The following is a 24,668-nucleotide window of genomic DNA, read 5'->3' as shown; positions in this document are numbered from 1 at the left end:
TGTTGGGAAGTGACCATGTGACTCCTAGAGACATAAAGCATTTTTTGTCAGCAGTGCTATCTCCCTGGTTCTGGGGTTACAATATGGCTTTTGTAGTCATGCAGCACTGAAAGATCTAAGTCACTTTGATCCCGCTTAATAGAGTTTGGTAAATGATCTCAGTATGGGAGCTCCACCTCATCCGCGCGCGCTCGCGCGCACACACACACACACACACACACACACACACACACACACACACACACACACACACACTGTGGACACACTCATGCTTTTTCACACACACACAAATAAAGGATCAGGCCGCTCCACAGGTGAAAGCTCTTCCTCTTGCGGATCGCTGAGCCAAGCGTTCAAGCAGAAAAGTAGAAAATTTGCTTCTGCTCTGTGCTCCCTGCACATTCTGTGTCTTAAACAGTACCACACCATACCTCTGATCTAAATGAATCTGGGGTTTTTTGTATCTCATCATACACTGATTGAATCAACCTAATGTTACTAGGAGCTGCAGTTGGCTTTTATTCTTCAGAGCCATATTAACGAGAAAAGCCCATGAAAGTGACTAAAGGAGCTGCAAGGAGCTGCAAGGAGCCAGGGAGCGAGCGAGCAAGAGGGAGTCTGTTACGCAGCGTTTATCTGTGGTATGGTGATGACTCTTTTCCTCCAGCCTCTCAGCAAACTAAGCGCTTCCTGCCTGGTTTTTTTTCAAACAGCCATTTTTGTCCTTGAAACTAAAGCACACGCAATGAATTACAACCATCTTAAAGAGCTGTCAAGAAACAAGAGAGGGCTGGTTAGAGCAGAGGAGGTGAGGAGGAGGAATTCAAAGCCACACTGTTGGGGGAAAGAGGAGCGAGACAGGCGGCGAAATGAAAAACTGCAGAAGAGCTGCTGGGCCTTTGATGTGAGCGCGAGCATTAAGCCTGCTCTCGCCACCGCAGGCAAGGCTGAAGTTATTAGCAACTGGCTTCACGACCGAATACTGTTGACTGAGTAGACGACAAGAACAACTGAGGTCCAAAATTATTCACAAGCCCCTAATCGCCTTTTAAATATCCAAAGTAAACAGCAAAGAAGCCGATCCAACCTTTAACAAACTGTATGCTCTCAGCGATATGCTGCATATCTACAAGAACAATCTGTGTTGTAATGTTTGTGCTATGAAAAGCTTTTAGAGAAGTTTGAAGTTTGTTTAATTTTGCTCTTTTAATAGTCAGAGAGATTGGAATGCACCAAGATGAACTGTTCTCTTAAGAGAATTTTCTTTTTTCCCCTCAAGAAACCCACAAAATGTTGTGATGTACACAAAATCAAGAGTCTCACCATGCTCATGGCTCCACGAGGGAATTCCTATGAGCTAAAAAGAAAAAAAGTGATCTGATGATTTTAGTTTAGTGTTTGAGAATTTTTCTTTTTTGACCACAATAGGAAGTTTAACATGCTGATGTTTAGTGTGGATCTTATTTTGTCACGAACACATTTTACGTTAGTATATTTAACTTTCAAAAACACACAGGACTGCTGCCTCCCGAGTGACAACCTCGTGTGAATGTGGTCAGGTCGCGTGGTGGTTTGAGCCCTCTGCAGGCTGAAGTGTCCTTGGGCAAGATACTGCAGGATGCATCAATCAGAGTGTGTGTGTGTAAGCAAAAAGCAGTAGAAAATCTAAAGGCACAGAATAAATAAAAAGAGCTGTGTAAATGTGGCCTCGCAGCACAATTGCACTTTTGCATAAAAAAGCAGAACAGGAGTCTGTTTACCATCTGAAGAGGAGTACTGAGCACAGTTACAGGACAAACAGTGCATCTTAAGGGCAAGACAACTCTATAGCCAAAAAAGGCTATATGCACTGTTCTTTGATAGGTTTACATTTTGTTGTCACAGAATGAGCTTCTTGATTACACCTTTGTTGTCTTTATTGGTCAGTGTGACACCATTTCTCAACCACATTCATAGGCATCTTGTGCCAACATGCAGTGAAGTGTGCAGTACTGACAGGCTGAGCTGGTTGTGTTTACAACTAGTGGCAGTGAGGCAGAGTGATCTAGCTGCAGATGAATGTGTAGAGAGTCATTACCATCTGACAGAGAGGACAGCACCTGAGAGTAGGGGTGGTGGGAAAAAAATCGATACAGCATAGCATTGCAATATTTTACGCAGCAATATTACACTATACAGGGACACCAAACATGGATATTTAAATTGATCTAAATACTCAAGAACAAGAAAACTATGAACACGACTGCTCACCTCGGGGACCTCTGTCCTGAACATTAGCCGAGGAAACTTACATTAACTCAGCTCAAGCAAAATCAACCAATCAAACTTCCTAATTCAGAGCAAGCTAATAGCTAAGTTGGTAAAAACAGGACAGCGAGCTTCTTATATGTGATTGTAATCAATGTTTTTTTCACATTCTGCAGCCAATATGACTAAACATTTGCCCAGAGCTTAAGGATGTTGAACCATGCATGACTTGCACAGGTTGCCTGATAGGAGGCAACCTTTCTGCAAACAGTTGCAATCTGACTTGGACTGACTGAAGTCACTCTCAGAGAGACTGTCAAAATTTTGTAAATAATTACTACCTAATTTATAAACACAGACAAATTGCCAACCTGGTGCCATTGGTCTGAAGGATACTTTTTTACTGAGCACAACTTGAGGGAGCTCAACTCAGCTGGCTCAGCTGGTTGTGTTCTGGTTTATATTCCTGTAGAACTGAAGGCTACTGAGCATGTAATGTAATAGTTAAATGTGAATTTCTGTCTATGTGTTTTTCAATGATTTATTACAGTTTATTGCTGTATTATGAGAAACAGATTGCATATAATTGCCAACTGATGTCAGACTAACTGTCTCATGGCAACATTTATGGCAGGTTTTAGTGACGTGCTGGTGTGCTTGAAGTTGTGATAAGCACTTACCATACTGGGTTGTCAATTATACAAAACTAAGCTTGATTTAAATTACAGTTAACTATACATTAAGAGAAGAAGGCAATCCAATTCAGATTCTAGCTACAGTCATTAACACCTTTTATGCAGTGTCACACTAATTGAAAATGCACATACATCCATCTATCACATGGATGTATCCATCTATATACGAAATTGTGCCAATGCAAGTCTTACATAGTTAACAGACAATAAAATCATCACTTATTAATTATACATCTTTTCAGTCAACTCATCCTTGTGAGCATAACCTTTAACCTGTGGGAAGATTAAAAAAAAAAGACAGCCAACTTTCCCACCAGTAGCATATGAATCCTCATGCCATATGGTACAATTGTCATCTGTTGCAACATAGTTCTCAGTAAATCTCTATAAATGTGGCCTTGATCCTGGGGGAAAGGATAGCTTGGCCTCCACACCCACTATGGATCAGCAGGCTTTCCTCTGTACTTCCAGTGGATCGGTTTCAACTGGAAAGAGACAGGTGCTTCACTTGACCTGAGTTGTCAGGACAAATTCAAAAAAGGTCACGCAAGATACACATCTCACAGAGAATGCAAAAATGTCGCGGTATTCACGACTGTTAAACCTTGGATATTTGACATAATTAAATTCTGCTGACCCTGAAATCGCCTGGACCCCGTGTCAGTTGTCCTGCCATCAAAGGAACATATATGTGTGTGTGTGTGTCTGCTTTCACAGTCGGCGGTGACTCATTCCTCTCCACTGTAACACATGTGTGGCTACATAATGGCACAGCTTTAAAAGGGCCGCATGCTTTTGCTGCTCCTTCGGTGGTTTGTGTACTAGGGAGGGACAAAAAAAAGTGCTCAAAATGAAGAGCGAGACAGATCCTCTGTGATTAACATTTAATTCAAGAGTGCGCATTTCTAGCTTTTCCACTGCCCCACCGAGTGTGTGTATGGAGTGTGTGAAAACACACACACATGAAAACAGGCAGATGAAGCCTTGACTTAGTGTGTGTGTTTACATGGGTGTGCTACAAAAAACATGGAATTAAGCATGCGACTCTTTTGTAGATGTATTAGGGAGTGGCTGAACGAGTGAAGCAGTGATAGTAGCAGAGAAACAGAGACCATCCCTGGTTATTTGCATAAGAAGAGCTATGAAAGGGGAAACAAAAACGTGTTGTATAACATTCAAGAATTCCAGACGTGATCTAATGACTAAAAAAGAAGGGGGCCAGCAGGATTAAGAGATTTGCCATGTTTCCCCCCTACCTGCCTCTCCCTTCTTCCATGTCCCCTAAGGAACATCTCCACAGCCATCTCTTGTGGAATAGGGCAGACAGGACAGCGCTAGCCCCTGCTTCCTGTGCTGCAGGCTGCAGCTCTCTCAGTTCCCTGCTCAGGAGAACCCATTAGTCCACAATTTGTTTGATAGCCTGGACACATGAGGGGGGGTCTGTTTAATGCATGAGTTAGAGGAAACGCATTACTGTAGTGTCGCTGAAGGAGGAGACCATTGCAAAAGACCACATGGAAATAAAAGAGATAAAGTAGATGATGTTGGAATGCAATGATTATAAGTAACAAATGGGCTTGTAGCCAAAAATGATATATTCTCTTAACTTTTGTTCCATTTATTTTTAATTGATTTTCTAAACTATTCCACAGCAACTGTCTAAAAGAATGACAGTAACTATGCTGTCACTCATTTAATTTGGACTGTGTTGCTTTTTTTGAAGCTAGATGCTACCTTATATTGATGAAAGGGTAGAGTTCTAATTTACCAGCTAATACTGGCAAGCTTGGATAGCAACCTGTATCCATAAACTGTATGGGTACAATGAAAAACTTTGAAAAAACTGTCCACAGAGGGTAAAATAATTTCTTGCACCAAGCTATAAATGTGCTTTTTAATGATGTAAGGCTTGGCACTTTAACATGGGAGTCTGTGGAGATTGACTCAGTTTTGGAGCATGCCTCAAGTGCCAGCTGGAGGAACTGCACCTGTGGAACTTTCACGATTCATAAATTTTCAGATCTGGATGTTGCCCCTTGGAAAAAAACATAGTCATCCTGTTTTAAAGCATTTTAGCTGTTCGTGAAACAGTCAAACATTTAATAGAAAAAGATTGAAAAACATAAAATGATGTTCTTTTCTGCCAGTGGTCCAATATGAGTCAACAGGGCCAGTGCTGGCTGGTAACAAAACCAGTGTAGCAGTTCATTCCTACAATAATCTTTGCGCGATCACCACTGAACTTGTTTATAATGTTATATATGATGACTTCAAAGCAGGCTTTTGTTCCTAAATGGCCTCCACCTCCACACAAACAACAAGTAGTTGCATAAAGCATTCAGAATTTTTAAAAAACAGGCGCTGTGGCAAAGGGGGACGGGGATTGCGAGCTTACAGGGATTTCATTTGTACCTTTATGCAACTGCCAGTGTCGCCGAGGTGCAGGTGGGACGGATGGCGATGTGATTCTACTGCTGTTAATGTTGAGTTCTCATATGGCGTCCATACTGGTGGACACAGCAGTGCTGTGCATACCAGTCACGAGCACTGTGAAGCATTCAGAGCAGGCTGCTTCACCGTTACTGTATTTTAAAAAGAAGCATGAATGGCAAATGAATGCCAAATCTGATTGCCAAATGTGGGGTTCATTGCACGAATTTTGCAAACACATTAGCTTGTTTATTATATCATATCAGTATGTTGGCTCCAATACATGAAGCTCACCTGCATTCATTGCTGCTACACACTGTTATAAACCACATGCACAAAAGCGAAACTATGTGAGGCAGTGAGGAGCCCTGAGGAGTCCTGGACAGGCTGTTATCTCATCCAGGGAGATAGGAAGTATGGACAGGAAATCTAGAGGGAGGGGGAGGAGAGGGCCCATATGGGAAGTACAGTGTAAACAGTCTCAGCTTTTAATCATCCCAGCTCACGTTCGGAACTGGACACACTTTGATGTTCTCCCTCAGTACCCTCTCCACCCTCCCCTCCTTAGTTCCCAAACGGCTGTGCTGAGGGCCAGTCGAGGGGCGGGTGTGCAGATAGTGGCCTGGGACGCTTTAGAGAGACGGGGAGGCATTCACTACCTTGTAGGACACTGAGACGAAAAAATGTGAAGTGTTGCACAGTTACCCAGTGTCAAGCCTTAATTATAGCTTATGTATTTGAGGGAGCTCTCAAAGTTCACTTCAACATTTCAAAAACAACAATGCAGAAAAGGAATAAAAGAAAGTCAAGATGACTTTAAGTTAACATAGGTGGAGTTTTAAGGATACCTTAATTGGACCTGTTAAAAGAACACAGTTTATCTCCATTTCTCAAAAAGAAGTTCCAACAACAATCCTCAAGTTCGTCATTGTTTCAGAAGCTTTTGGGCTTCTCCTTTAATCACCGAGTTTCATTTTGGAAGGGAGAGGGAGTCAAAATTCCTCAGCACTTGTATTTGTCCAAATAGTGCTGGCCAGACCAGTGTTCCAGTGAGCGTGTTCATTCAGAGGAAAGGGCACACTTCCAGGGAGATCACAGTTTAACAGATCAGACGGAGACAAGTACCACAGTGAAATCTCATGGATTCAGAACTTCAGAGTTTGTCCCACACATGGTAGCAAACATGATCAAAACAAGGATGCAATGCAATTCCCAGGCTCAGGGAAGCAACGTATTGATAAAGATGAACAAGCATCTAAAATGACAAAAGATGAAAACTCTGTTAGTCCATAAAAATTTTCAGAAAAGTGGAATATAAAAGACATGCATCGACAAGGTTGGCTTATATTTAACACAGACGAGAATGCTATGCAAGATGGAAACTGGAACTTTTTAGCCATCAGTCCCCTCGTCCACTGGAAGACAAGAACATAAAGTGGGACCATGAAGCTGCCTGCAGAGGCAACAGAGACCTGTTACAACAGGCCTGAGCTGCAACAAAGAGCATCCTGCAGCATAACACCACCTCTGTGCAGTATGAGAACAGCCAGGGAGGAGAGAGCCTCGCAGGACCATGCCCTCCCAGCCTTGGACAGCAACACAATTGGTGGTTTGACCAGAGGAAAACAGAGTAGATGTATAACCTATTTGGGCAGCCGAAAAAAAAGAAAAACAGAAAGAAACAGGGGGGGAAAAGCAGGGATCTTATCAGCACAAAATTAAGCTGACGGTGGCAGAGATAAAAAAGAATGGTTTGAGGGTGGCACTCAACCTTTCATCCACACCTTTAGGGGAATACACAGCTTCATTAAAACCCTGTGTCGCCCTACAAACATTGCAAAGTCTTAAACAACAACAACAAAAAGCTGGAAATCCCAGAAAGCTGGAAGTGCTTTGATCTCAACAGCTATGTGTTATGTATCCACAACATGTTGTCAACATCCCACACAGACAGGGTCCAGTCAGATCAGCTTAAAACTGGAGTGGGAAAGCAGAAGTGGCTTTTCACTGTGACTAATGCTGGGCTTTTCTCCATCAGAGCATTATAAATCCTTATCAACTATGGCAAACTGCAGCATCTGGCTCACCATTCACAAAACCTCCCATACCTGGTGAGTGAAGCGAGACAAGATCCCACAGAACCTAATATCTTTCGTCCCGTGTCTCTGGAGACGGCAAATAAATTGACACGGCGGAGCTTTACAGCGTAGGGACCTTAATCCACTCTTGAATCCTGAATATGCACACTGAATAGAGAACATACTTCACATTTGGACAGTTAAAGGCAAGATTTTTAACCTAAAAAAACCCCCATTAAATGACAGGTTTTATATTGGTCTCGACATGCTGTCATTTTGCAGTCACTGGCCACACCTTGATATTAAATATAATGGGAGAGAGCATCAAATGCCAAAAATAGTCACTGCAAAACAAAACAGTTACCTTAGAAAAGATACACGTTAGAGAGGCTGGTGGACTGAGCCAAACCACTGTTTCTCAGGAGAGAGCTAAAATAGACTGAAAATAAGCTAACCTCAATAACACGTTTGTCATCACTGTTGTTAAAGGAATTCATATGTTCTATCATCACAAGCCCAGTGTTGAGTGGAAAGAGTGCTGCTGTAAGCAGCTCTCAGAAAGGCACACTGTGCTGTAAACCATAGTCTCTGCTGCAGGAGTCTTTTAGCAGCGGGTGCTGTGTAAACTGTAGGGAAACATAAGTCACTCTACAGAGGGATTGGTGCACTGAAAGAGGTGGGAGTGTAAAATAACTTTCCAATTAAGGCTTTTAACACAGACTAAGTTATTAGTCAAGCGGTGATTGCAAAAGAGGTTAAAGTGACTCTCTTGGGGGGGTCCAAAGAATAACACTTACTGTGTTAAGTGTTCCCAGTAGTGTACTATAGGAGAAGCTTTCAGGCTGGTAATCCATATCTGACAGAGCAGAAGTGTAACTACATGTGTTGTAAAGCTGTTCTATCAATACACAAAATGACGATCAGATATTGACCATATGATCATTGAGTTAGTCTATTACAGTCTATAGAAAATTGTTGCACCAGGTGCCACAAAGGTGCTGGGCCACCTGTGCACCAGGTGAGCTTTGAGGTAAATGGACAGTGCTGTGGTCATGTAGTGCAGGTACCCTTTGATGACACCCTACCTGCATGAGTTTTCCCTCTGCTTTGCCGGCACTTCCTCCCACGAACACCCCTTCCAAGGTGAGGGGTTTCCCCGTGGGCTCGTGCTTCAGCAGCGTCACCTTGATAATCGCTCGGAGAACCGGCCGCTCGGACTCCAGGCCCTGCTGGCCCAGCACCACCTGCAGAGCCGCCATGAGCAGCCACGGCCAGAGCCCGGCCGGGCGCCGCTGTGGGACGGTCATGGCCTCGGCTGTAGCGGCGGGTCCCGGCCGCACATCTTGGACTTCAAAGCAGGCAAGCACCGCGGATAAACAAGACGCAGGAAAGCGGTATCGACAAGTACACGCACAGGTCCTGCTTTATTCCTTCTGCCTACTTGCTTAACAGATCTGGGCTTTCAAAGCCGGAGGACTTCCATGGTAACTCATAAAACTTCCATTCAACACTAGAGTTAATATTCCCAGTCTAACACGTTACAGATATGCATATGTCTCACGTGGAAAGTGATGTCTCACACGAGGAAAAAGCTCCGATTAACTGTTATCCAGTGTCATTAATGTGGGTTGAGAAGCACTGCATACGCCAGTGCACTGTGAAGACGAGCCGTGCCGTATTAGATCTTAAAGAGTGCATTTGTTTCCACCGGGGTGCTCTTCATCACAGGCGGGTCTATGTCCTCGTCTGGAGGGTGTTTACGTGGTAGCTTAACTCCGGTATCCTCTCCAAGAAGGACTGGGTCCTCTCCTGGCAACTGTGTATCCGTAAATCCTCGGGACTGTTTTTACAATGCAGCGCACATTGACCACTGTACCTTCCAGTCATATTTTGCGAGCACACAGGAGGCAAAGCTTTAAAAGTTAAACCCGTCCCGTGAGAGCAACACTTTGTGGATAAATCCACCAAAAACGCACGAGAGCGACGTCTACGACTTCAAAGGCTGGCTTACAGGTTGCCGCCGGAGAGTTATGAGGCATGCTGACGGATCAAATGCGGCGCCGAAAAGTTGGGCAATGTTTCTTACAGCCGACGAGTTGCGAAAAAATAATCCTCGAAGAAGCTGCTCCGTTCAGCACACAGCTCTGTGTAATTATTAACCGAAGCAAACGGGCCGTTGCCTTACTTTGCTTGTAGCCTGGTAATTAAAACTGGGTCCGAAGCGGCTTCAGTGACACGGCCATCAACTTCTTTCAAACCTACCCGTCAGGGGGGCGACACGCGCACACGCAGGCTTCCCCCGAGTTCAGTGCCTCCGCTGCACTGTGAGAAATTAGACCCGATCCTCCTGAGAAGAATGAAGGAAATTGACTCGTTTATCAAAACTATCACTGAAAGCGGAGGGGGAAATCTGCAAAAAGTTAATTTAAAAAGTTGCCCAGCCTCCTTGTAGTGTTTGTTTGAAGGGGATAAAGCATAGAGACACAGTGTACTATTATAACACCGTTCTAGAACTTTACCTCCCGGACTCTGTCTCTCCCCTGGGATCTCATTTGAAAGTGTCTACCTGCTCCCTCTCCTGCTACTTTCACGTGCTAACGGGGACGGGAGTTTGATCAACACTTCACCCCTAATCCTGTAAACAGATTGTGTTTCAAGTGTTTTACGTTGTTATTTGTATAAGCCATTAGTGGAATTGCAGCGTTAGTACTACATTTTTCTAACGTCACTGAAAATCTATTTTGCGGTAAGAATCAAACGCAATCTAATTTTCTTGCATGTGTAAGAACGTAAACATACAAACAAACAAAAATCGTTCATTTTCTTTTAACGTTATCGTAGGTGGAGTTAACGAGGAGCACCTGAATGCAGCATTAGTAAGTGGAAGGCGGATCCGCCGAAAAGCAGCAGTTTCACCAAAAACAAGTAAGTGGCTCCCTCTGGTGTCTACAACAAGCAACACCCCTTTATTATTAATAATGCAGTACACACTAAACATCCAACCATAAACTGTATTCACGTTTATTTAAAATTCTAGTTTCATATTTTAAAAAGTACATCAATAGTGAGAATAAAAAGGTAGGGAAAACACAATAAAGCAAACAATCAGTAGACAAAGTGTTTCTCCCTCGTAAAATAATTTGAGTCCTTTTTAAGCACTCCAATACCAATTTATGGTTTACAAGACTTATTTTTCTATTTCAGTTCTTTGAAAATAACATTACAATCTGGTAAAACTATTTCACAAAATCATGTACGTAAATATCCATGCTTTATACATTTACAAGCATACTTGTTTTAAAAATGTAATTTAAAATTTTACAGAAATAAAAGCATCAGTGTTAATTACAATGGATGTGTAAAATAAGAGGAGAAAACATTACTGTACAACTACATACAATGTACAACATATATGTACTTCTGCAAAAGACTTTGTAATAAGATTTAAAAGAGAACAAAGCAACAAGCATTCACACAATAAATCATCTTTCCAATTCGAGACTCAAGTATGGTAATAGTAAGAGCTTAAGCTCACATCCTGGAGTGACTCAAGGCTCCCTGTCACATGCCAATCAAACCAACAAGCTGAGATCTATGATGAGAAATATGAGACACTGTCATCACGGATCTGTTGATTTTAGCAAGCATAAAAGCCTTAAGTGCCTTTTCTTTCACTAATTTTACTCTGGAATTTGACCCTAAACAGCCTTACCTAAAGAGTTGGTGTATTTCCTGTGCAGCTGCTGTTATAATTTCAGACTGGAATCACTGGAAGTATCACCAACTGTAACAGGTACAATATCCCTCTCATGATCTGTGGTAACCTTAATGTAGGGACACAGAGAACGCAAATAATCCAGGCTTTCTGCTAAACTATATATAAGGCCACTAAATATATATATAGTATAGATTTATTCAAATTATATAACAATATCAATAATTTTCTGTATGAATACAGCCTGAAACATAATCGGATTTTCACATGTTCTACATGTTGTTCTAAACGTTGAAAAAGAACCAACTTTTCAAAACAGTATGCAAAATATTTGCTACATTTTTTAACTATGCGGAAAGATCCATTATTAATGATCTGTGTGTGGAAAAAGCTTCAGTGTCAGGTTTGATCACCTAGAGCAACAGTAACCTCATTGCCACTTTATTAGGTACACCAACTGCGTCTTAACACAATTATCTACTGAGTTGATCACTTTGCAGTAACCCAGAATGTGCAACATCAGACACTGATGATCTACTGGGATTTCCGCATCTCTGAATGCATACATCCTTGAACCTTTATGCAGATGTACTACAACATTAGAGGATGACGCTGAGTGCCACTCAATTGCTGCTGCCACACTCAGATGGTCAGAATCTCGCATGTACAGCATGAAAGCATGGATCTATCCTGCCTTTTATCAATGGTTCATGCTGATGGTGATGTAATGGTGTCAGGGATAGTTTTTGGTACCAACTGAGCACTGTTTAAACTCCACAGCCTGTCGGAGTGTTGATGCTAACCGCATCCATTCCTTTATTACCAATGTGTCCCCATCTTCTGATGGCTGCTTCCAGCACCATGCCACAAACCTCAAACTGGTTTCTTAAGAACAACAGTGAGTTCACTATTATTTTACTCAACTGGTCTTCACAATATCCAGATCTCAACCTAATAGAGTACCTTCAGGATGCTCTATTAGGTTATTTCCATCGTGTGCATCTGACAAAACGTCAGCAACTGTGTGCTGTTATCACGTGAGTCTGAACCAAAATCTCTGAGGAATGTGTCTCATGTTCCTCAATGAAAAAAGATCAACTATCATTTCTAACCTTTCTTGCAATTGCAGCCTATCAAGAACCAAAACCACTGTGCTGCTCTGATCCACCCTCCCGCCTTCCCTTGCAAACTTTCCTACAAGTTTGGGTTACTTTACTGTCTAGCACAGTAAAGGAAAAAACATCTTAGATCAGGAACGTGATGCATCAAAAAATACCTCAATGTCAAACATTACAAAAAAACATAAAACAGATGCACTTTAGCTTCAGGAACTCTTCAATGCGCAGCCTTACCTCAATGATAGCATCCTCAGGCATTTCCTCTGGTACAGACTCCACACACTGCTCTTTGTATGGAACTAGAGGAGCAATACTCGATGCAGATACTATGGTGGGTCCAGCAGAGAAAGGGATAGACCTGATGACACCGTTGCTGTCACACAGTGGGCTGTCACGGGTGTTGGATGAAGACTCTAGCTCAGGGACCACCTCGTCTTGGGGCTCAACTTTAACCAGGCAGGTATTGGGTGGGGTCTGCATGACCTCATCTGCGATCTTAAAAATTGCCTCCAAGTTGATTTCACAGTTTTTCACCTCCTGCTTCTCATTTTTCTGCAGGCATTGGTTATTGTCGTGGAAACACAACATACCGACAGGATATCCTGCCTAAAATGGTGATATAAAAGCATATGTTAAAGATGGCCCAAATCCCACTCACTGACTTGTTACGTCACATGACAGTGGTCCTACCTGATAATAACTCTGAGGCGAGAATAAGCCTGTCTGAAGGCCACCACCTGCCATATGAGGGGCCACAAGGTTGGGATGGTAGCAATGACCAACTTCAGGAAGGACAAAAGATAGCATGTTAAGTGAAATGGTACACTGGCTATATTTTACTAAATAATATTTAATGCTTACGTGGGGAATAGTAGCCAGGCTGGTACTGAGCATTACAAGGACTATAACTGGTGAAATTTGGACTTCCATGGTTTGCGTGGGCCAGGAAATTCTGCTGAATGTGCACAGCATTGGCGCTTGAGTTTACTCCAGTGTAAGGGCGGTTTAAAGGTACTGGTAGCTCTTTGCCTGAGGAAAACAAAGCAGAAGGAAGAGCCGCAGCCCTCATCAGGAATCGTGGTGGGATGGGGGTCCCAGTGTAGGCTTGGGTTTTACTTGGATAGTAAGGAGGAGTGGCCTTTTGATTTGTGGGGCTCAGCAGCAAAGAGCCTCCCGAAGAAACTGGAAGACACAGAGCACAACAACAACCTTTTAGACAGTACGAGAGGGCTTAAGTGTTGGTACAGGAGGGCACAGACTTATTGTCCTTAATAAGTTCAATATGGTGTTCGGAAATATGACAGAAAACCCTATCAGGGTAATATTTCTTGAAAACATCTGAGTATTTTCTCTGTGACATGTAAGATTGTCAAATGAAAGTTTAGTAATTCCTCTGGTCAACAGAAAAATATATTTAGAATACTCTCAAATGAGGTCAACTCTCCAGCAACACTTATAGTACAGCTTTATTACTTATGTCAAGGTCATCCCTCATGAAGGCCACAGGCCCAAACATGCCGATCAAGTAATAAAGCTGTGCTTCAACCTCTTTAGACCCTTGTTCTAAAGAGGAAGTAGGCGAAGTTGCGGCAGAAAGCTTTGTTCTGTTTTAAAGAATATTCTTCAGTTACAAAGTTTATGTACATAAAATGGGACAGTGTTGTATTTTTTTTAAGGAGCTGATGACCCTTTTTACACAGAACTACTGTGCACTTTTGCAGAAACTACTCTTGTGGCTGAGGAACGGTTAGTGTGAACTTGAGCACCTCAGGGAAACCATATATTTCCACTATTATCCCTTAATAGCACTTGCCTCTTCTCATAGATGTTCCTCTGTCTTCCCCATCCCGATACAGGCGCTGATATCCACTCGGGGACCGGCACTTTATGTTCAGACCGGCTTGCAGCTTGGCCTTATTGTCCACGGTGAGCCTCCTCAGCCTCGAAACGAGTTCAGGCTGGTCTCGCTTGAAGTTGGGGTTGTAAAAGCTTGGATACTCCTTGCCGTCCAGGTCCTGTTGAGGGTCGGCCTTCTTGAACCCGTACAAGTTGAGCTGACGGACAAAGCTGGAGAAGTTGGTGGTTTTGAAGGAGTCGGCACTGCCCGCGGTGATGGCATTTGGAGACAGGATCTGCTTCTCGAACAGCTGCTGGTCAATGACGATTACCTCGCCCTGGCGGTCCCAGCAGATGGCGTTGTAGGCCGGGTTGTTCACCAGACGCCACAACTTTGCAGGAAAATTGCTGGGGTTGATTGAGTCCGGGAGTGAATTTAAACCGACTTCCATGCCTTTGCCTGTGCAACTGAGACAGGTATAACAATATTAAACAGCCCTGGTCAAAGCAGCTAACCTGCTTTACATGTTTATAACGTTACTATTTAACTTTAGTTTATGTTTTACATACACTCAAGTTATAACAAGTTAACAAAGTTATTTAACCACCATTCATTATATTAAACACATAATTACCCTTGTTAATGAAAACGGATTAAACTTTTTTTAAATTATAAATAAAATGCTGTAAAAAGTAAAATGTTATCTTTCACTGTTTCTGTTACTCTGCTAGCATTAGCTAACATTAGCAGTGGCTGTGTTATCTTGTCAAACAGCCTCTCCTAAGTAAAGAACTTTTTAGTTAAGAGCTGTTTTATCCATCTCCATATTTTCTCATATATTTTAAGTAAGGTTAAATCTAAAATAAACACTGTAATAACTGCACCTGTATCACCAAGTCGCACTGGGAACCGTTGGAAGTTTACTGCCGTTGGTGGAGGTGCTGGAGTTCAATGTGACATCCCTCCGTTACTTTAAACAACGCTTAATTTTGGGGGACTACAAAGCCCAAGATCCTTTCACATTTCAACGCCGAAACTGGACCCTAAACGTCACACAGAGAGCCAAAAACAGTTTACAGCCTCTGGTTAACTTCAATAATTACTTCCTCCAAACCATCAACGTGTCTTTTAGACCCCATTCCTACAAAACTGCTCAAAGAAGTCCTGCCATTAATTAATTCTTCGATCTTAAATATGATCAACCTATCTCTAATAATCGGCTATGTACCACAGGCCTTCAAGCTGGCTGTAGTTAAACCTTTACTCAAAAAGCCATCTCTAGACCCAGCAGTCTTAGCTAATTATAGGCCAATCTCCAACCTTCCTTTCATATCAAAAATCCTTGAAAGAGTAGTTGTCAAACAGCTAACAGATCATCTGCAGAGGAATGGTTTATTTGAAGAGTTTCAGTCAGGTTTCAGAGCTCAGCACAGCACAGAAACAGCTTTAGTGAAGGTTACAAATGATCTTCTTATGGCCTCTGACAGTGGACTCATCTCTGTGCTTGTCCTGCTAGACCTCAGTGCAGCGTTCGATACTGTTGATCATAATATCCTATTAGAGCGATTAGAACATGCTGTAGGTATTACAAGTACTGCGCTGCAGTGGTTTGTATCATATCTATCTAATAGACTCCAATTCGTGCATGTAAATGGAGAGTCCTCTTCACACACTGAGGTTAATTATGGAGTTCCACAGGGTTCAGTGCTAGGACCAATTCTGTTTACATTATACATGCTTCCCTTAGGCAGTATCATTAGAAGACATAGCATACATTTTCACTGCTATGCAGATGACACCCAGCTCTATCTGTCCATGAAGCCAGATAACACACACCAATTAGTTAAACTGCAGGAATGTCTTAAAGACATAAAGACCTGGATGGCCGCTAACTTTCTGCTTCTTAATTCAGATAAAACTGAGGTTATTGTACTCGGCCCTGAAAATCTTAGAAATATGGTATCTAATCAGATTCTTACTCTGGATGGCATTACCTTGGCCTCCAGTAACGCGGTGAGGAACCTTGGAGTCATTTTTGACCAGGACATGTCCTTCAACGCACATATTAAACAAATATGTAAGACTGCTTTCTTCCATTTGCGCAACATCTCTAAAATTAGAAATATCCTGTCTCAGAGTGACGCTGAAAAACTAGTTCATGCATTTATTACTTCCAGGCTGGACTACTGTAATTCATTATTATCAGGATGTCCAAAAAACTCACTGAAAAGCCTTCAGCTAATCCAAAATGCTGCAGCAAGAGTCCTGACAGGGACTAGAAAGAGAGAGCATATTTCTCCTGTTTTGGCTTCCCTTCATTGGCTTCCTGTTAAATCCAGAATTGAATTCAAAATCCTGCTCCTCACATACAAGGTCTTAAATAATCAGGCCCCATCTTATCTTAATGACCTTGTAGTACCATATCACCCTATTAGAGCGCTCCGCTCTCGCTCTGCAGGCCTACTTGTTGTTCCTAGAGTATTTAAAAGTAGAATGGGAGGGAGAGCCTTCAGTTTTCAGGCCCCTCTTCTGTGGAACCAGCTTCCAGTTTGGATTCGGGAGACAGACACTATCTCTACTTTTAAGATTAGGCTTAAAACTTTCCTTTTTTCTAAAGCATATAGTTAGGGCTGGACCAGGTGACCCTGAATCCTCCCTTTGTTATGCTGCAATAGATGTAGGCTGCCGGGGGATTCCCATGATGCATTGAGTTTTTCCTTTCCAGTCACCTTTCTCACTCACTATGTATTAATAGACCTCTCTGCATTGAATCATATCTGTTATTAACCTCTGTCTCTCTTCCACAGCATGTCTTTATCCTGTCTTCCTTCTCTCACCCCAACCGGTCGCAGCAGATGGCCGCCCCTCCCTGAGCCTGGTTCTGCCGGAGGTTTCTTCCTGTTAAAAGGGAGTTTTTCCTTCCCACTGTCGCCAAAGTGCTTGCTCATAGGGGGTCATATGATTGTTGGGTTTTTCTCTGTATCTATGAAGCGCCTTGAGGCGACTTTTGTTGTGATTTGGCGCTATATAAATAAAATTGAATTGAATTGAATTGAATTGGTTTACATGCTTTTGTTGCCATAGGCACACAAATGCCTTTAGGTAATATATGTTACTTTTAAACTGTTTTGCAAATAGCTCCAATGAATGCATCGCAGGTTCTCACACAGCCTGCTGTTTATAGCTTACATTTCACATCATCTGAGTTTATTTCTGAGTTTATTTACTTGCAGCTTCATACAAGACGCAAGATGATGAGCCTCTCCAAAGTTGGATGTGGCACGGCAACAGTGCAGTGACAAACGCAGGTTAATTATCCATGATAAACAAATAAGAAACAAAATGTGAGAAAACGATGTTAACTGTTGAAAGAGATTTGACTGGTAACATAATCAGTGTTTAGGTCAATGGAATTAATAGATGTCACCAAGCACATGTGGTGTGAAATTGTACCAAATGAAAACACGCTGAGCTGTGTCGCCACCTAGTGATAAGGAAGTAGTTTATTATTATTATTATTATTATTATTATTATTATTATTATTATTATTATTATTATTGTTGTTGTTGTTGTTGTTGTTGTTGTTGTTGTGATTATTATTATTATTTGTATTTAGATGTAGACAGCATCATCTATCTACATTTTGTGAAAACAAAAAATCTCACTGCCAAGCCAGTAAAATACATCCAATTTGTATCCTTTCATTGTCAAAATCCGATGTGTTGCTAATTCTATGTAATATTAACAACCTGTTAACAACATTACATGAGACTGGTGTGTAGCACCGCTTGAGGAGAACATGATGCCTTTATTCAGGTATGCAAATTCTGAAGTCAGTGAAACAATAACTCCAATCTCCACATTTCGACCTTTCTTCGAATTAGGTTTTTCGACTTTAATCTCAAAATTTTGACTTTATTGTCAAAATGATCAATAACATTTTTGTTTCTTAAGGTGGCCCTAATACTATGTCGTAAATATCCATCCATCCATTCGCTTCCGCTTATCCTTTTCAGGGTCGCGGGGGGCGCTGGAGCCTATCCCAGCTGTCATAGGGCAAAAGGCGGGGTACACGCTGGACAGGTCGCCAGTCTGTCGCAGGGCTAACACATAGGGACAGACAACCATTCACACTCACATTCACACCTAGTGGCAATTTGGATTATCCAATTAACCTATCCCCACAAGCTGCATGTCTTTGGATGGTGGGAGGAAGCCGGAGTACCTGGAGGGAACCCACGCAAACACGGGGAGAACATGCAAACTCCACACAGAAAGACCCCGGCCTGATGGTGGAATTGAACTCAGGACCTTCTTGCTGCAAGGCAACAGTGCTAACCACCGTGCCACCGTGCTGTAAATATCACTTTAGTTTATTATCAAACCTGGCAGCTCCGCACTCACCTTCAAGACTGAGGACGTGGTGAGAGCTCTCAGGAGGACCAGGGAGAGGAGCTCACCCGGCCCTGACAACATCAGCAGTCAAGTTCTGAGGCACTGTGCAAGGCAACTAAGTGTGTTCCAGACTCTATTTCAACACTCAATTGACAGTCACACCGCCCCCAGCTGTGGAAACACTCCACAGTCACCCCCACCCCCAAAAGAAAAAACCCAAAGTCTCTCAATGATCTTCATCCTGTGGCCCTTACCTCCCTGGTGATGAAGGCCATGGAGAAGATCATAAAACAGCACATTGTAAGAGCAACTGACCCCCTGATGGACCCACTTCAGTTTGCTTACCGTGCACGCAGAGGCGTCGATGACGCAAAAATCTTCATCTTGGACTCCATCCACAAACATCTGGAGCTCCTTCACTCCTCCGCCAGACTTCTCTTTGCTGATTTTTCATCAGTGTTCAACACTCTGCAGCCTCATTTCCTGGCCATTAAACTTTCTTCCCGATTTCACCTGATCATCTAATCCTGTGGATATTGGACTTTTTGACCAACAGGACTCTGGTCTCTGTTCCACCTCCACTGGCTCCCCCCAGGGCTCTGTGCTCTCCCCCCTGCTCTTCATCCTCTAGACCGATGACTGCAGATCCACTCTTCAGAAGTTTGTAGAGTGGTGTGACAGCTCCAAACTTGAACTGAACGTGAGCAAAACCAAAGAGATGGTGGTGACCTGGCTGCTTCAGTCACCACCACCATCCATGGGAAGCCTGTGGAGGTAGTTGAGGAGTACAAATACTTGGGAACCATTTTTGACAACCTCATGAAATTCTCTGCTAACACAGAGGAAATTCTCAGGAGGTGCCACCAAGGGCTAATGGCCTTGTTGGCTGAAAACCTGTGCAAGAGTTCTGACAGGCAGGCCAATGATTTTTGAGCACACTGATGCAGTGTGCTGCAGTCTGTTCCTGTTCTGAAGGCTGAGGGAGGGAGTGGAACCAGCAGGTAATGGAGAAGGTCATGTTGCTTTCCAGGAAGGCATAGTAAAAAGGCATAGTAAAAATTAATTAATGTATTATTGACCCCTCTCACATTCTTCACCCCGCATTTCAATGGCTCCCCTCTGGGCGGCGCCTCCGCTGCACTTCCTGCAGGACTGAGAGGAGAAGAGCCACCTTTGTCCCCAAAGCCACTCTGCTTTTTAACTCCAGTCGATAAGACCATTTCCCACACCCATAAACATAAATTACTCTACACTCTTTTTTATGCTGCTAACACTTCATTCACTTTTAGTCACTTACAGTTATTTATTCACTTATTCAGTCACTTTAATTTTAAAACTGTGTATATACTGTATATTTTAAGTATTTTTTTTTTTATCTCATTCTTATTGCCTGTTTATGCCCTGTCCTTATTTTTAACGTCATGCTGCTCTGTTGTATCTTAATTGCCCCTTGGGGATAAATAAAGTCTCCCTGATTCAGATTTTTTTGTGCATGGACTTTTATTCAGGCGGACTACAGGGACGCCTCTGGGTTGCTAGGGCCTTATAAAGTGACGTAATATCCAGGCGACTAGAAAATCATCATAATATTAGTTGGCGTGATTGTTTAGTGTTTGTTCAATTATTTCGTCCGAACATAATGGCATTAGAAACAGTCCCCAAAGACCTGCGCCACCTGAGAGCCTGTCTGCTTTGTTCGTTAGTGAAGGTAAATCTTTATCTGAGAGAAAAACACTGTGAGGCTAGCTCCTGTGCTAACGTGGTGCTCTGCGCAGTGTTTTCCTCCTGTTTGGCCTAACAGGAAAATTAAAACTTCGAAATGACGCTTGGTTGCTTTTAGTCAAGGAATTATACCTAAGTATTCGCTGGGGCATTTTTGTTTACAAAAAGACATCTGTGCTAGTTTGTTTGGTTTCTAGTCCCACGATAACGACTTGGGGCCGTACTAGAAAAATGTACAGAACCTGGCAGAGCCTGGGTAGAAGGTGATGTTATTGTGACAAAACGCAGAATAACGTTATTGGGTTTTTTTTTCTTAAGGTCGACAATAAGAAAAGAAACAAGGTGGACAATAATGGCTGAAGCGAAACTAAATATTTTAAGATTGACTTTAAAGTTAAAAATCCACGATAAATAAAACTAGAAACATTTATTGTTCCTCAATGCTTCCTCAGTGATTTATTTCGTAAGGTCGGGCGTGCAGGGAATCTGACTTTATTTTTGAGAAATTAAAGGTTTTTATTTTGGAGAGATTTCATTTAAAGTATAGCATGTTTACAGTAGTTTAAATGCGGGCTTCTTTTTGTTTTGTTTGTTTGTTTGTGTGTGTGTGTGTGTGTGTGTGGGGGGGGGGTTGGCAAATACCAGAAATGACACTTTGGCACAACACCAACACACAATCCCATCTCACTTTATTATTATTGTTGTTGTTGTTGTTGTTGTTGTTATAGTAGTAGTAGTATTAATACTATTATTATTTAACCATGCACAGCCGTTATCAGTGGATGTGCCAAGGTTTGTTGGCATCATTATCTATGGTGGGTTCCAATATATGTATGACCCTCATTAGAAATATAGTCTTGCTACACTGAAGTGCAGCATTTTTAAAGCAGTTAATATTTCTCAAGTAATATCTCACTTCTCATTTTTGATCCTTTCTTCTGGCTCTTTTTATTGGACTCATGCAATCTGATACCTCACTTTTCTCTTGCTCTCTTCCAATTTAGACCATTGACCAGTTTGAATATGATGGCTGTGACAACTGTGAGTCATACCTCCAGATGAAGGGGAACCGAGAGATGGTGTATGAATGCACAAGTTCCTCGTTTGATGGGTAAGTGTTGACTAAGCAGTAACTATGTGTTTCTTTGTCTGTTCTTCCCTATGGTTTACTGACACTGATTAAATGTTTATAGTGTGATCGCCATGATGAGTCCTGAAGATAGCTGGGTGGCTAAATGGCAGAGAATAGGTAAGGATCTGCTGAAGCATACAGTCATGGTTTTAAAAAAAGAAGAAGAAGACAGTACATTCAGTTCTAAGGTTTTATGTATCAGGACATGATAAAAAATGTTAAATTGTTCATTATTTATTTAAGACAAAAAGGAGACACTGTTTCTGGAAAAACGAAGTACATCTTACACTGCTTTTATAATAATTGAGAGGGAAAATGGCACTTGATCATCAGCCAGTCTGAGCACCTCTATAAAAGCAGATGATTTAGCAGGTGTGTGTTAACATAGTGTCAGGGTGAAAAACAATCAGCGGTGATCTCATGAAAGCAACTGTTAGTGCCCATCAATTTAGGAAGGATTATAAACCAAACTATTGGAATGTCATCATTCTACAGTGAGATCGATTACTCACAAGTGAAAAACATTCAAGATAGATATAAATTTTCCCAGTGGTGAACATTACAGCAAAGTCACCACAAGGTCAGACCATACACTGCTCAGAAAAAATGAACAACTAAGGCTTGTTTGAAAGGGTTGTCAGGAGAAAGCCTCTTTTCTCTAAAAAAGAACATGGCAGCATGGCTTTGGTTTGCAAAGTTGCATCTGAACAATCCACAAGACTTCTGGAACAATCCTATCAAAAGAGGCCAAAGTGGAGATGTTAAGCCAGTTGGTTGGAGAGAACCAACTGTCAAGCACGGTGGTGGAGGGATGATGGTTTGGGCTTGTTTTGTAGTCTCAGGACTTGAGCACCTTGTAGTCGACTATGAACTCCTACCAGGGTATTCAAATGTGAGGAGATGTCCCCAAAGCTAAATGTAGACTAAAATTGGGTCATGCAACAGGGCGATCGTGGCTCAAGAGTTGGGCGTTCGCCTTGTAATCGGAAGGTTGCCGGTTCGAGCCCCGGTTGGACAGTCTCGGTCGTTGTGTCCTTGGGCAAGACACTTCACCCGTTGCTGGTGGTGGTCAGAGGTCCCGGTGGCGCCAGTGTCCGGCAGCCTCGCCTCTGTCAGTGCGCCCCAGGGTGGCTGTGGCTACAATGTAGCTTACCATCACCAGTGTGTGAATGTGTGCATGAATGGGTGGATGACTGGATATGTAAAGCGCTTTGGGGTCCTTAGGGACTAGAAAAGCGCTATATAAATACAGGCCATTTACCATTTACCATAACCCAGCAAACACAGCAGCAAATCTACAACATAATGGCTGAAAATGAAAGGAATCAAGGTGCTGCAGTGGCCTGCAAGCCTCAATGAACTGAAGCAACAACAACAACAACAAAAAGAATGAGCCAAAACTCTTCCACAATGATGAGAGAGACTGATAGTCAAATGGAAAACTGCTACTTTAAGTTATTGGTGCTAAAGGTGGTTCAGCAAGCTTACTGAATCATCCAGAAAATCCAGAAATTAGTTTTTCCACAGTGCTTATAGATTTTGGCTTTGGATTAGTTTTTGTTAAATAATGACACAGATATGACACAAATATGTTATGTTGTTGTTCAAATGAAGTTATTTACCTAATTTTAAAACCAGGACTATAACATTTTTTACATGCTTTTTAATAAATCTTGTAAAACCTGCTAGTTATTAATGATAGCCACATAGTTCAGATTATGATCCATTTGTGTAATTATTTTTTTTCCTGCTCTGTCTTTCAGGCAACTTCAAGCCAGGTGTATATGCAGTTTCAGTGACTGGCAGACTACCTCCAGGTACATTCAAACACATCAGGGCACACACATTGGTTGGAATTGTCTTCTCACTTCATATGTTTCGGTTGCTCATTATTCTCTTCTCTGAAGGCGTAGTGAGAGAGCTGAAAAGCAGAGGGGTGATCTACAAATCCAGAGACACGGCAGTAAAGACGTAAATCCTGCTGATTGTCCCCAGAGCTGGATCATACTGTTTCACCATGTCTGTGATGTCTTGTAGAAATGTTAAGTTTTTGGAGCTTTTTAAATTTGGAAAAAAAAAACAAAGATTGCTGACACATAAGAAAAGGTAGATATGTCTTATTTGTTTGAATAGTTTACGTGAAATAAAAACCTGTTTTATAAAAAAAGTGAGTGAGTGTCTTAAAACAAATGAATACATTGGATTTATATGCACCTGTAATCTGTGAATTAACTAAGTTTTCAGTGTCCCCGAGCAAGTGAACATGATCAGTTAATTTTTAATGGGACTAAACTGTCTACTGTCCAGAAGGGCACACAATGTGGTTTCTGACTGATGACCTTGAGCTGCGGTCCAAAATGATGATGATGGGGGTGAGGTCTCTAAGAGGACTGTGGTTAGACTCCGAGTTCATTCAACCTTTCTGGAACAGATTGCTGATATATGTTGACCAGAGAATACAAATAAACACGTCCACATTCATGACTAACCTGGATATTTATTTGTTTTTAAAGGTATCTAAATTAGGTGGACCTTAGATTTTAGGTTTTAGACCATTTTTGACTTTTCAATTTATTTTATTTTTTGAAGGTTTTTTCCTATTTAATCTTTATGTTTTCAACATATAATGTCAGTCTTTCCACTCCTACAAGCCATTATGTTTGTTTATTTTAAAGTTTTTTAGCAAATAATAATAACTAGAAAATGCATTTTCTAACGAAACTGCAGTGTGGATGCTGATAGCTGAATGTTTTGAGCGGAAATGAAGCAACTGCTGAATGTTAAGTTAAAAATGTTGAAGGAGATGAAAAACAGAATGTTTCACTTGAAAACAAAAGTGTTTAAAGCTGATTTTCAGACAGAGGAAGAAGTTGAAAAGTAGCTGACCATGTTTAAAATGTACAGTAGAAAAAGTTGAGTAATGACAAAAGAAAATTCAGTCACAAAACATCTGAAGAAATATTTGAAACCTCATATTATTTAAGTCCCTGAATGTCTGAAATGTGGGAAAATCCACTACAGACAGTTAAATACTGTAACTTTTAATCATCCGGTCAGAAAAGATGATTATCTTTCAGATAATCATCTGGTCATGATCATCAAAAGTCATCAACTGACTCCACTGCCCACATTCTGCCATTGAAATACATGGTAAATTTTTGTTGAATAAAGTTGAATAATTTAAAAAATATAAAAGTTAAAAATGAGGAAAATACAAGCAGTCATGTCCAAAAGAAGAGGAATCTAACGGTGGTTGACTGGTTTTTCTAAGTTGAACGGTGTTGAAGGAGATAGATGCC

The 24,668-nt window shown here is 41.7% G+C and overlaps 3 protein-coding genes, 1 long non-coding RNA gene and 1 pseudogene across 10 annotated transcripts in view; 3 read left to right on the top strand and 2 right to left on the bottom strand.

The window, feature by feature from the left end:
- rnf43 (ring finger protein 43) overlaps window positions 1-9,738 on the bottom strand; it is a 112,785-nt gene extending 103,047 nt beyond the window's left edge. The window contains exon 1 of the mRNA XM_085469636.1: window positions 8,536-9,738. Within this exon, the coding sequence (XP_085325762.1) occupies window positions 8,536-8,757 (222 nt within the window). The 5' untranslated portion in view covers window positions 8,758-9,738. The remainder of the gene's footprint in view (window positions 1-8,535) is intronic.
- hsf5 (heat shock transcription factor family member 5) lies at window positions 6,338-14,571 on the bottom strand. 6 transcript variants are annotated; one of them, XM_085469639.1, is made up of 6 exons: window positions 14,097-14,571; window positions 13,145-13,465; window positions 12,974-13,065; window positions 12,518-12,889; window positions 11,163-11,274; window positions 10,458-11,078 (listed from the first exon to the last, which is right to left on the bottom strand). In XM_085469639.1, the coding sequence occupies exons 1-5, from the start codon at window positions 14,569-14,571 to the stop codon at window positions 11,197-11,199; spliced, it is 1,338 nt and encodes a 445-aa protein (XP_085325765.1). In that variant the 3' UTR covers window positions 10,458-11,078; window positions 11,163-11,196. The 6 variants fall into 6 exon arrangements, with proteins under 6 accessions (XP_085325768.1, XP_085325763.1, XP_085325765.1 ...); XM_085469638.1 differs by having other exon boundaries at window positions 10,458-11,042; XM_085469641.1 differs by having other exon boundaries at window positions 11,163-11,234.
- On the top strand, window positions 9,913-10,867 carry LOC146699784 (uncharacterized). The gene is made up of 2 exons (XR_014922475.1): window positions 9,913-10,196; window positions 10,292-10,867. It is a non-coding gene; the product is annotated as an uncharacterized LOC146699784 (long non-coding RNA).
- supt4h1 (SPT4 homolog, DSIF elongation factor subunit) lies at window positions 14,537-23,536 on the top strand. 2 transcript variants are annotated; one of them, XM_085469645.1, is made up of 5 exons: window positions 14,537-14,596; window positions 21,242-21,348; window positions 21,431-21,486; window positions 23,133-23,186; window positions 23,277-23,536. In XM_085469645.1, exons 1-5 carry the CDS (start codon window positions 14,570-14,572, stop codon window positions 23,342-23,344), a joined length of 312 nt encoding a protein of 103 aa, XP_085325771.1. In that variant the 5' UTR covers window positions 14,537-14,569; the 3' UTR covers window positions 23,345-23,536. The 2 variants fall into 2 exon arrangements, with proteins under 2 accessions (XP_085325771.1, XP_085325770.1); XM_085469644.1 differs by lacking the exon at window positions 14,537-14,596 and adding an exon at window positions 20,038-20,223.
- Window positions 17,372-19,198, top strand: LOC146699782 (uncharacterized; annotated as a pseudogene).
- Window positions 23,537-24,668: the final 1,132 nt, after the last annotated feature.

Source organism: Copadichromis virginalis, linkage group LG10, assembly GCF_057382275.1.
Source record: "Copadichromis virginalis isolate Kocher_CV1m ecotype Utaka linkage group LG10, C_Virginalis_male_GT1.1, whole genome shotgun sequence".
NCBI lineage: Eukaryota > Metazoa > Chordata > Actinopteri > Cichliformes > Cichlidae > Copadichromis > Copadichromis virginalis.
The sequence above is the reverse complement of the archived record's forward strand: the minus strand, read 5'-3'. Positions and strand labels throughout refer to the sequence as shown.